Below are 12,632 nucleotides of genomic sequence, written 5' to 3' on the forward strand. Positions count from 1 at the left end.
TAAGATAACCTCCACTTTAATTAATAGCCCTTAGCAACTTTGTTATGTCATTATCGAAACTGATACATTCATTGTTATAAAGATACACATGTCTTTTTCGTCAGAAGTTAATAACCAGTAGCCTTTTATATTGCTCCATACTCTCAAATTTCGTACGTCTTGTCCATGTCTCTTGTGTTATTTCCTCTCCCCCTCTCTCTCAATCCCTCCCACACTATTTCTCTGTCTGTTCTCTCTTAACTATGAAATAAATTAGCAGGTCGATATCATTGCTGACCAATTTAACTATCAGACATACATATAAATAGATGGAAATCTGACAAATCTCTGCCTCGCAACTATCTATCTACCTATCTATCTATCTATCTATCTATCCATCTATCTATCTATCTATTCATCTATCTATCTGTCTGTCTTTCCAACTATCAATCAATTTTTTTTATTGATCGATTGATGTAAGTTCCCCATCTCTTTCTTTATCTCCCTCAGTTTCTCAACAACACTGTTCTATCTATTTCCATCTTCTCTTCACCCCCACACTAATTATAATGGACTAATTGGTGACAACAATGCTCCGTGCCATGCTATTCAAATAAAAGACGAGGGGTGATGGTACTAAGTAAAAGTGCATACCAAGAACATTACTATAGTAATTGTATTCGAGCCAATATAATCGCCATAATTACTGACTAATTGATTGTATATCAAACAAAAACAAAACAGCGTTCAGTTTTAAAAAAAATGACAAAGAAATGCTTAAAAATGAACGTCTTTACTTTCAAACATGAATAAACCTTTTTTTATTCAAGTTATCAAATCCACGCAGTAAGATCTGAAAACCAGAGTATTATTTTTTTAATGATCAAGATATTATCGGCATATTGAAAATGTAAGCCCTTTGTGCATTTCGTAATTTTTGTAAAATATTCATATGGCTGTGGTTTACAAACCAGTAAGCTTGTATTTCATATTGAATCCAACTTTCCGTTCGCGATTAATATCTTGCATACAATCTATAAAAATTCAAACAAAATGTATTCCTCATCAAAATGTGAAAAAATCTTTATAATTGTAATTACATGTACATAGATAAATTAACAGAAAGATGAAAGAAAAAATTATGTGTAAACACGTTACAAAAAATAAGTAAGATTACACCACATATCCACGGACAGATCCAGGATTTTTCAAATGGAAAGGGTGGGGTATTTATGTCCTGAAAATCTGACCCTCCCCCGAAAAAATGGTTTTCACTTGCGACCTACGTATGAGCTCGATTTCCATTACAATTATTTTGTAATGGCATTCAAAAGAGGACCACGGGCCAGTTGTCCCCCACCCCCTGCATCCGCCACTGACATCATCGATCGTCAGGATTAGATCCCTGCTATACCTTAGTCAAGACAAAGGATTCATAACATGATTTACCAAACTAGAATTTACATTCACGCTAACTGTCGATTGTGATCAACGATGATTTAGGAGGTTGGGCTTTATGTGACAGGTGCTCATATAATAAGAGGTATGGTTTGGAGAAATGCGACACTGCGCGCGTTAGATGCTGCGGAAATTACTCGTTCTTTCTAAAAGGATGGTCGATTCTCCATTTAAGCGTTTAACACCGGTCGCGCCAGTGCAACGTGAGGTTTATCAATATCAATAACTTGGTTTGTTGCTGTATTTTAGCTTTATTGATGATTATTCAGCATGTCCCAAGGAAACTTTAAGTAATTTGAATCATGGAACTTTAATCTAAACGTTCCTTTAAATGTGCCGACGGAGGTGAATACTCTTGGATAGCTTCGGATATCCCGAATCAGTAGTAGATGTAGATATATTATTTGCTACTCTATTAGTTAATCAATATAAACTTTAAAAATATCAAATCTTACTAAAACGCCAAGATCAACATGAGTTCCGACAATGATGATGACACTGTAGGTGAGGCGGTATACGACTTCGGCAAAGACACCACCGTTCACGGAGTCAGGTACATGATCGCCCGAGGTCATTTTCTCTTCCGTCTGTGCTGGCTCGCCATCGTCATCTTCGCTTTCGTCCTCTTTGGCATACAAGCTGCCAACGTTTATAGCGATTACTCTGCTTCCCCGTATTCGACCAAGATAGACATCATCCAGACGACCTTCAAGGCCTTCCCTGCCGTGACGGTTTGTAATGTGAATAGGATTCGGAGATCGAGGCTTTACGATACGAACTACGAGGGGCTGATCGAAGTCGATGATATTTTTATATCTGAATATTTAGAAGACGAGGAATCGGTCAATAAGACAGAGAGTGTAAAGTAATGAAACCTTCTTAAAGGACAAGTCCACCCCAACAAAAACTTGATTTGAATAAAAAGAGAAAAAAATCAACAACATAACACTGAAAATTTCATCAAAATCGGATGTAATATAAGAAAGTTATGGCATTTTAAAGTTTCGCTTCATTTCACAAAACAGTTATATGCACATCTCGGTCAGTATGCAAATGAGGAACTGATGACATCACTCATTCACTATTTCTTTTGTATTTTATTATATGAAATATTTTTATTTTCTCGTCATTGTCATGTGAAATGAAGTTTCATTCCTCCCTGGACATGTGGAATTCCATTATTTTAACATTTTGTGCTTCAGGCAAGGAGGTCCTAATCGTCAAATTCGTAAAAAATGAAATAATATATAATTCAAACAATAAAAAACAAAAGAAATAGTGAGTGAGTGACATCATTGACTCTATCAATTGGATGTAACTGGCTGGTTCATATGACTATTTTGTTAAAAATAAGCAAAACTTTGAAATGTCGTAACTTTCTTATTTTACATCTGATTTTGATTAAATTTTCAGCATTGTGCTTGTCTGATTTTTCTCTATTGATTCAAATCAACCTTTTTCTGAGGTGGACTTGACCCTTAAACATTAAGAGTATAAATTTGGTAAACCATTCATCAACATTTCATAATGAATCATGTTAATTTGAACAATTACATTATTCGCATGACATATGCAGATTTTGACACGCACCAATAATTTTTTTTTAAAGTAGAGGGTTCTAATAAAAGAAAAGATTGTAAGATGTAGGCCCCAATCGAAATTGATAATAATAATAACAATACTAATAATAACGAAAATGATAATAATCAAATGAGAGGTGATTACATGATTGAAATTGTTAGAGTTGACACTTCATGCAGTAGGCCCGAAACTGATAAACTTAATGAAATCATGATCTTTAATTGTTTTTTTATTTTCTTTTGCTTTAGTGAACCTGAAGCCGAAGAAAGAGAGAATGGGCTGTGGTCTAAGGTCGACGATCAGTACGACTGGATGGGGTTTTATGCCGCCTCCCAAGCCGACGACTTCAGCGACCTTATCAACGTAGTGAACCCAACGAAAGAAGAACTGACGGGATACGGACATCAGTTGGAGAGGTTTATCGTTCAGTGCACTTATGATCAGCAACCTTGTAATGCAAGGTAAATACTAATTATTCCAAAGGGTGACGGTATCGACCGAATACGTCGACGTCATTCCTAGGACAGGTTTTATCAAGCAACACATAGCCTCGGCAACGCAAAATTGTCGCTGCCAAGCACATAAAAAACCTTAAAGGGATGGTCCGGGTTGAAAATATTTATTTATTATCTTAATACATTGAGTAGAATTCACTAAGCAAAATGCCGAAAATTTCATCAAAGATGGGAAAGCAAATAATAAAGTTATTGAAGTTTAAATTTTAGCAATATTTTGTGAAAACAGTCGTCATGAATATTCATTAGATGGGCTGATGATGTCACATCTCCACTTTCCGTTTTCTTATGTTATCACATAAAATCATATTTTTTCATTCTTTCATACTTATGTGAAAATATGTCTCCCTTATAACGAAATAAGTTGCAGCAATTTATATAATGCACTAAATCAGTTGTCAATCCATTTGTTCTAGTTATCGCAGGAAAAAATTGAATAAACATAATTTCATATAATAAAATACAAAAGAACAAGCGGGAGATGTGACATCATCATACTTTCAAGCTCGTATCATCCTTTAAGCTAAAATAGGGACTTCATTGGACATCCATTAATGAGATCAAAAAAATTGTAAGGGTAGCCGTAGGTCTAAGTATTGAGTTTGAACATTTCGGAAAATTGCCTCTACGTTTAGGTGTGTAGTCCATAAAAAAAATAGATGGATAAACATTGTCTTCGGAGTTATGTTTTTTTTCCTGAAAAGAACGGTCAGAAAACGTTTCGTCTGAGAATTAACAACTGGAGTAGTAATTGCATTTGTGTAGAAAAACTTGACATGGAGATGCGCTTGCTTATTCTTTATCAATTGAAAATGATTTAATTCAAAACTAGTCAATTCATTCTAACCCATTTGCACTTGGCTTTAGGACAATACAACATTAATGCTGTCTCGATCTTTATAACCCTTTTTAAAGATTTATAAACTTTAACAAGAAGATATATATATTTACTTTTCTTTTCAAATGAACTTATACGTTACTGATCTCATGTTGTTATTCTTTTTCAGCTCCAAATTTGAAGTTTTGCAAAGTCGATATTACGGAAATTGTTTCACTTTTAACTTTGGTAGAAATGGAGATCTGATTTCAACCAGCAAGACGGGAGCTTTGAATGGTAAGAAGTACTTTTCGTGACTGTTGATTATTGTGTTCAAACGTTTAACAATGCATCCTTTAAAGAGCAAACATACAGACACTGATTTAATGACTCATACTGGACATGATGGACGTCGATTTGGGTGAATTTGGGGTTCGAATCGAGCAGCAACTTCAAACTGATATCTGTTTGAAAGAGAAGTTTATAATCATTAGGGACACGAGAGAAGCACGAAACAGATATTACGAAATCATATCGAAACATCGACAGGTAGATCATCGAGAAAATAGATGCCTTTGTGATGGTGTACTTTGTGTTATGGAAAGGACAAGAGCATATCAATTTTTATTTATTTTTATTGTTATTATTATTGTTATTATTTTATTTGTTTATTTATTTAATTTTTTTTTTGGGGGGGATTCTGTTTTTATAACATCTCGATTTTTATTTGCTGTGCCCTAACCCCTATACTCGGTCACATCGAGTACCATCTTCCACTGTTGTCTCTTTTAAGTCGGCATATCCCCATAATCAAAACATTTATTCGCCGTCCATGCCCCCGCCCCCCCCCCCCCCCCCCCGTAGGAAAAAAAGAGAAGAAACATATACAAGGCGTCACCAAGCTATATACATGGCGGCTCCTGAATTTAAACATGTTAAAACCAATATTTAATCATAATATTGTATCTTTACGCAGGTTTACATCTCACTTTGTGGATAGAAGATGATGAATACATGGGGCTCCTATCACCGTATCGGGGGGCAAAGGTCACTATTCATCCTCAAAATATACTTCCGCTTCCTGAGGATGAGGGGATCAATGTTGCGACTGGAATGGCGACATCTATAGGCATACGAGAGGTTAGTTATCTGATGACTATTGGGTCTAGATCTCATTCTTCGTGGTATCACATGCAGTTTCTCGAGATCAAACGATGAGATTTTTTTCATTCGGGCTCTTTGAATAGTTATCGGCAGTGTTGTGCACGTAAACAGGAGTAAAAAGAATAAACTTTTTGTTTTCAAAATCGGGCATGCTAAATTGCTGATAAACGTAGATTCTTGAAGGGTCTTTAGAATGGGAACCAGTCATTGTGTTTCCCAATCACTGTAACATGGATTTTACATTACATGAATTGATATTTGTATAATAAGGAGGTTCAATGTTTCACTTAACATAATGAATATGACTGGTCCAGTAGACGAACCCTGTGGTATCCCATCTGGTACAAAGTCCGAAACAAATGTGATAATTGAAGTTAAGACAGAGGAAAGATTCGGAAAAAGTAAAGATAGAGACTGAATTGAAATATATATTTATGATTTTGAAAAGACTGTTTATTTCGTAAGTGATTTTCTTTCCTCTTTTTGCTTTATTTACCAGGAGGTCGTAGAGCGTTTACCCGAGATGACGAGTTGTGTAGAAGACAATGGCGAAGGTACAAACTTCACAGTAAGGAACAACAGCTCCAGTTATACCGTTGCGTACTGCCTTAAGTTGTGTTTCCAACAGAGCTTGATCAACAGATGTGGCTGTGTAGATGGAATTCTTCTAAATTATACTCATTGTGATGTCCTTAACACTACTCAACGTAAGTCCATACTAAATTGTCATCGGCAAATACAATTATAGTACATGTATAGTTAGTTTAGAAGAAATTCTTTATATTTTCAAAAGGACCTGCATTATTAGCTGTAATAGTCCAATAAAAAAGAATCATTATGCTAATCATGGTGAAACCTAGTCAAAGTTTTCGCCCTTATCAATAAACCTTGGATGTTACACAGCAAAAACTTTGGTGTTAACCGGTGTACATATATAACTGGTGTGTTCCTCTATAGAGGACCACACCAGTTATTTTACACCGGTGTTAAATTGGTGGTATTTGTTTTACACCTACAGGTGTTATTGCAACACCTTTTGTTGTTACATTTACACTCTTTGGTGTTACGTTTAATCTCTAGTGTGTAATTTTAACATCTCAGGTTGTGGTCCTCTTAACACCAATTTGTGTCAGTTTTAACACCGCAGTTTTTACAGTGTTAGGTTCATTATTTTCCACGCTGCGAATATACAAATACTATGACCTTTCCGATAGCGGATTGCTTAACCATATATTTTGTATTTGTGTATGCGATTTTTAGAATTGAGTAAGTTGTAATTGGATTTAAACTTGAATTTAATCAAATTGAAAGTAAAATCAGTGTATTTTTTTTATTAAGGCCAACTTTGGTTACTCTTTCTCGATTCTCAATTCCTTTACTGTAGAACAAAATATAAGTTATTAATTGTGACATTCCTTTCAAAAAATAATTCTATAACAAGGTTAACGTTTTTTGAATAATCCACAATTTAGAGAAATGTATAATCTTACAAATCGCTCAATTAATGACCAAGGCCCATTTTTCATCTCCGTCGAAATACAAATGACATCTACGGATCTGTCAAATTTGCAATCACTATAATTGACATGAATGTATCGGAAGCTCAGTAATTTTTGTAAAATAAAATGTAAATGATTTATTTGTTTATTTTCTCTTCCAATTTTCTCCGTTTTTTCCTCAAATTTAGCTGCACTTGGCTTGTTAAGCGTGAATAAAGAAAAAAAAACATACAGTCTACATCCCTTACTCTCTACTCCCCCCCCCCCCCCGAAAATAAGCAACCTTGCTTCGACATTAGGAGGCGCAATAGCTCAGTCGGTTACACAGAGCGGGGTGTCGGATTCTGGTGACCCAGGTTCCTACTTGGTGCGCTAGTGCCCTTTTGTCAGGTTCTTCGGTCACATTTTCTCTACGGCGGCCGTACGGCGAGTCGAATATAGCCATATTATTCATCTTTATTCAAACCAACTATATGCAGCTATTACCAGGTGATTACAAAAGAAAATGTTTAAACGGCTGTCTCGCCGTACGGCCGCTGTAGATCAGATCTGACCGAGATATTACTTGCATTCATGCTCTCTTAGCAATCAGGTACCATTTACCATATTAAGATTAATATTTGTTTTTTTTTTATTTCTTCGGATAGGAAATTGTCTATTCAATGTACAAGAACTCTACATTAACAACAATCTGGACTGCTACTGCCCTCTACCGTGCGAGTGAGTCTCATTTAGTCTTCAGTCACACCAACGAAACCGACTCAAGACCGACCAAAGGTTATTACGTTATTACCGATGTATTAACGGTTGGTCTGGAGTAGATGTGACTGCGACAAAACGAGTGTATATGCATACTAGTGGCGGATCCAGGATCTTTCGAAAGGGGATATTATTTTTTTTTCAAATGACAGCTCCACGCCAAAGAAAAGAGAAGTTTATTCCCATTTTCCCTTGCGCATTCTCCCCCAAAAAAGAACAAAAAATATGGCTCTCAAACGATGGGAGAGGGGGGGGGGGGGGCACGGGTCTGATGTGTCTCCTACCTCGACCCGCCACTAATGCATATAACGGGAGTCAGACATGATCGATGAAAAATATAGAATCACGGAAAATAACATGTATTGTATGACAATAATTAATCTAAATGTGTAGGCCTATATTAAAGGCTGGAAATTTAAATTATCAATGTCAGTATTATTATTGTTGATTTTCATGAATACAATGGCGAGGATAGCAATCATAGTTGTTTTGATGATGATCGTTGTAAGTTATGATGTTGTCTTGTATCTTTAATTTACACTATTTCTCCTCGATGTTATTCGTGTATATTTTACAGACCGGTGTAGCTTTAAAACGTCTAATAGTATAACCTAGGCATTATTTTAATCCAAGATAAAGTTGCCCGATAGAGATATATATAAACAAAACAAATCACGCGTAATTAATTTTCAAGTATTAATCTTTTCATTCAAATTACATAATAACCATAATAATTTTAAGCATGATAGTAAACCGCTAGTGAGCATAATCCATAAGAAAGATATGTTTAATGTTGTTCGTTCTCCATTTTCAAAATTATTATTATTATTTTTTTGTCGCATCGCGTTCAGGGAAAGAAACTTCAAGAAAACCATATCATCTATTGACTGGCCGTCAGACAGATACATGGTAAGTAAACCTGTCAAAGGGTTTGTACAGCAACACAGCAGAAGGAACTGTAAATAATCACCGCCAACAGCAAAAACAACAATTATATTAATGATAATAACGATTATGAAAATGGACAATAATAATATTGCAATGATATGAGTTATGAAATATACTTGTGGTTAGGTTATAATAATGACATCAATGTATCAGTAGGCTAAAAAATAACAATAATGATCAGTTTAATTTGAATCATCATCGTCACGAAACTGCTACTACTGCCGCTACTACTACTACTACTACTACTACTACTACTGTAGAGTGGCCAAATGTTCAAAGATACACCTCACAATATCAGTCGTAAAACAAGCAAACTCAAATCATATCAAACAGCCAGAATCACCAAATAAGAAGAACCTAAAATATAATTGAAGCTGAACTAAACTCAAAATAAAGATGTCGACTAAATGAAGTCAAGTGATGCTCTGATTTATTGGTCAGCAATCTAGACCTCACAAGGCATTGCCTTTACAAATTATACATTCAAATATATTCAAAAATAATGTCACATGATAAATTCAACCAATAAAGAAACAGAATGGAAGAACCCAGAGAAGTGGAAGAACCAAGGGTGAAAGGTGAACCAATGAGGATGAGGTAAGATGATATGAATGAAGAAGAATGTTATGAATGTAAATGAGAAAAGGACAATAGAAACATGTGGAGATGCATGGAGTTGGAATGGCAATGGAATGATGTGATGAAGAAACTAAGGAATGAGAGGAACAGGTGTGTGACAATGGTATAGAAATAGGAAGTAAAGAAAAGTATGGAAAGCAAAGTGTGAAAACAAGATTAAATAAGGCAAAATTCAACTCTTACACTACTACTACTACTACTACTACTATTACTACTACTACTACTACTACTACTACTACTACAATAACTACTTCTACTACTAGGTTCTAAACAAATGAACCCGCCGAATGAAAGCGTGTGTGTGTTTCTCATAGGAGAAAATGGCTGCTATAGAATGTGTACAAACGATCGTCAGCTGCGACTCTGTTTAGAACTAGCCCACCATGATACCATGGCAACTGACGTCACACTTCGGTACTCTATTCCTCTGAACAGTACTAAAGATGAATATTCCTGCCAATCATGCATGCTGTCAATAAAATTGTCCATTTACTACACTTGGGTCGAGTGCAGTACAAAACGGATCAATATCTTATTGCAGAAGATTTGGGATTTCATACGAAACACCTTCATCATTTATGTAAATAGATGTATCACTGATTATTTCATTGTGCTTTGTAATTTTTTTCATTGCATGTTAGGACCATCTAACGACCAGATTTTCCCGATATCCTGATATAAGACGAACCCTGATAGAAGATGAAGAGAGAGCGAAGTATGTCATAATTTTATGATTTTATGCACCCCTCCCCTTCGAATATTACATGCTTCTCGATGTTGTAAATTCATTCCATGTAACCAGCATTTCCTTAGCCTGGATTAGGCAGAAAGCATTGTGAAGAAAGGTTAAGAGATTAGTTTTCATGAAAAGAAATGAATAATGAAAAATAGCAACCCCCCCCCCTCCTTGAGTGATATAACGGTTTACTTCTTTTATAGTGAATATTAATCAAATCTATACCGTTCCTTGCAAAGAAAGCATGATTGTGTGTGTGTGTGTTTATTCCACGAGGCGCAATCTTTAATATTCTTTTTCTTTTTTCATTATTCAAAGAAACTGTCAACAGTCAATAACCATGTCGAGTAAAGTATACCATAAAAAATTGTACACCCAAAGTTGGAAATGCTGAAGAAACGGTCGCTATGGCAAAATATCTAACATCAAAAATAATGTTGGTTATTTGTATTTCTCAGGCGAAATCTTATACGTCTTCAGATATACTATGAAACCCTCAATAACGAGGTCGTGGTGCAAGTACCGAGATACTCTGTAAGTATACCGAATATAGACATTATTTTAATTTTTCAAATACCATGGGACGATTTACTTGTTGGTCATACAGCCCCCCCCCCCCCATTCTTTGATGTGTAATCCGTACACCATACAGTTTGCATTTACATGTATGTATAAAATACAATGTCATCTCTGTCGAAGAAATCACTGTTTGGGAGAAACTAGCTGTCTAAATGACAACTTTGCAACCCTTTATGAATTCGTGAATGATAGAATAATTACATGTAGATTGCTCGATGGATAGATGGATGGAAAGATATAAATTCCTTTTGTTTGATGACTAAATTTTGTTCATCTATCTTTCTCTAGTTTTTTTTATTTGCGCACCTCTCTCTTATTCTTGTTCATCATTATCACCACTCACCATCATTAACACTACCACACACACCATCACCACCATCATTATTACCATTATAATCATCACTACCCACAACCACTACCCACTACCACCACCATCATTATCAACAGCATCGTCATTACCATCATCCCCATCATCATCGATGCCATCGGCACGGTCACCATCACCAAAATCTTCATAGCCTCCTCCGCAAGCATCATCATCACCATCATCATCATTATCACCATCATGTACAACCGCTATCATCGAACACCATCGCCGCCAACAGCCTCATTGTCATTATCATCATCATTGTAGTCACCATCGCCGTCGTCGTCATTGAGGAGTTTTCGCGCATCGATGTACGGAGGATTCAAGAACAAAGAAAATGTGTTGTCAGGTGTCCTTCCCTTGACCAAAAAACGAATAATTGGTGAATCCAAACTGCAGTTCAGTCCTGGACTCTGAAGAAACGACATATTTGCCATTTTTCGGCAGCTCCGAAACCTTGGACGAAACTTGTTGTTTCGGTTCACCAATTTTTGACAGAGACCTCCAGCTGTTCATTGTCATTTGATGGGCCTTTTCAATACATTTACTGCGTCCTTGAAACTTTCATACGTCACGGAGCGAAACTTCATATTATTATTATTCTCTTCTAGATCCCGAACATCCTTGGTAACTGGGGAGGATTGATGGGACTCTTCACAGGGATGTCGTTCATCAGTGTATTTGAAGTCATCTTCTTACTGCTACGTGTATCCAAGATCTCTTGTAAAAAGTTGTTATTTCGCAATCGAGTGCAGCCTATTAAGACATGACGGATATCTGTCAGTTGGCCTCTAGGAGTCTCTCTAGAAAATTGCATGTGAAATTTTAAAAATGCATTATTTTTTCAAGCAATATATAAGCATGTTTTTATGGGGGAACCTTAAAGAGATATATTCATTTGTTTACCTTTAGAGAGTTTATTTAAAGATTTCTGTATGTTTAAAATGTGTAATAGATGTTTCCTTTTTTTTTTTAAAGGATGTTTTATTATATTCTCTCAAATCAACATACATACTTTGTACAAACTATTTGAAACATAATTATAAATTATACAATAAATCCATTACAATATAATTATACAACTTATACATCAAACTTCAAAAATACTAGAAATTAATATACTAATGCGTTTCAGCAATTACAGAATGAACTATTAACAAAATATGACATGATCAGAGAGAAAAAAGGATAAAAGAAAAAAGGATTATGATTTTTTTTCTTTTTTCCTCAGCCCTTGTCATTCCCCCCCCCAACCCTCCCTTGAACACCCCCATCCCCTATCCGGTGGAGAACTGGCTCTGGGCTCCAGTATATGGTCTAATATAATTTAAGTTTTCCCATTTACAGAAATGGATTGTAAGAGTCCCCCTCTTTGTTGCTAATTTCTTTTCTTCTCTTTGATCCCCCCTAATACTATTTTTTATTTCAATCAATGAAGGAGGTTTTTTTAATTCTCGGTTTTTGTAAATAAGATATTTAACTAAAATCAAGACATGATTAATTAATTGATATTTACCTTTACTTTTCTCCTGCTTCCGAAAAGAATTTCCTGCCAACTAAATTTATCTATTTCAAAATTTAAACTTCCTGC

The 12,632-nt window shown here is 35.5% G+C and overlaps 1 protein-coding gene across 2 annotated transcripts; it reads left to right on the forward strand.

The window, feature by feature from the left end:
* Nucleotides 1–1,550: 1,550 nt before the first annotated feature.
* Nucleotides 1,551–11,990, forward strand: LOC121415598 (degenerin deg-1-like). Of its 2 annotated transcripts, none has more exons than XM_041608871.1 (10): nt 1,551–2,302; nt 3,267–3,479; nt 4,541–4,647; nt 5,327–5,490; nt 6,014–6,221; nt 7,661–7,733; nt 8,624–8,681; nt 10,001–10,074; nt 10,554–10,629; nt 11,653–11,990. In XM_041608871.1, exons 1-10 carry the CDS (start codon nt 1,911–1,913, stop codon nt 11,809–11,811), a joined length of 1,524 nt encoding a protein of 507 aa, XP_041464805.1. In that variant the 5' UTR covers nt 1,551–1,910; the 3' UTR covers nt 11,812–11,990. The 2 variants fall into 2 exon arrangements, with proteins under 2 accessions (XP_041464805.1, XP_041464806.1); XM_041608872.1 differs by having other exon boundaries at nt 4,604–4,647.
* The last annotated feature ends 642 nt before the right edge of the window (nt 11,991–12,632 follow it).

This window comes from Lytechinus variegatus, chromosome 5, assembly GCF_018143015.1.
Source record: "Lytechinus variegatus isolate NC3 chromosome 5, Lvar_3.0, whole genome shotgun sequence".
Taxonomy (NCBI): domain Eukaryota; kingdom Metazoa; phylum Echinodermata; class Echinoidea; order Temnopleuroida; family Toxopneustidae; genus Lytechinus; species Lytechinus variegatus.

Bases quoted from the DNA above. Each gene is read 5' to 3' on its own strand.
- LOC121415598 (XM_041608871.1), top strand. From the start codon at position 1,911: ATGAGTTCCGACAATGATGATGACACTGTAGGTGAGGCGGTATACGAC. The intron at 3,480-4,540 runs GTAAATACTAAT...ATTCTTTTTCAG, and splicing joins CAGCAACCTTGTAATGCAAG to CTCCAAATTTGAAGTTTTGC. The intron at 5,491-6,013 runs GTTAGTTATCTG...TTTATTTACCAG, and splicing joins CATCTATAGGCATACGAGAG to GAGGTCGTAGAGCGTTTACC.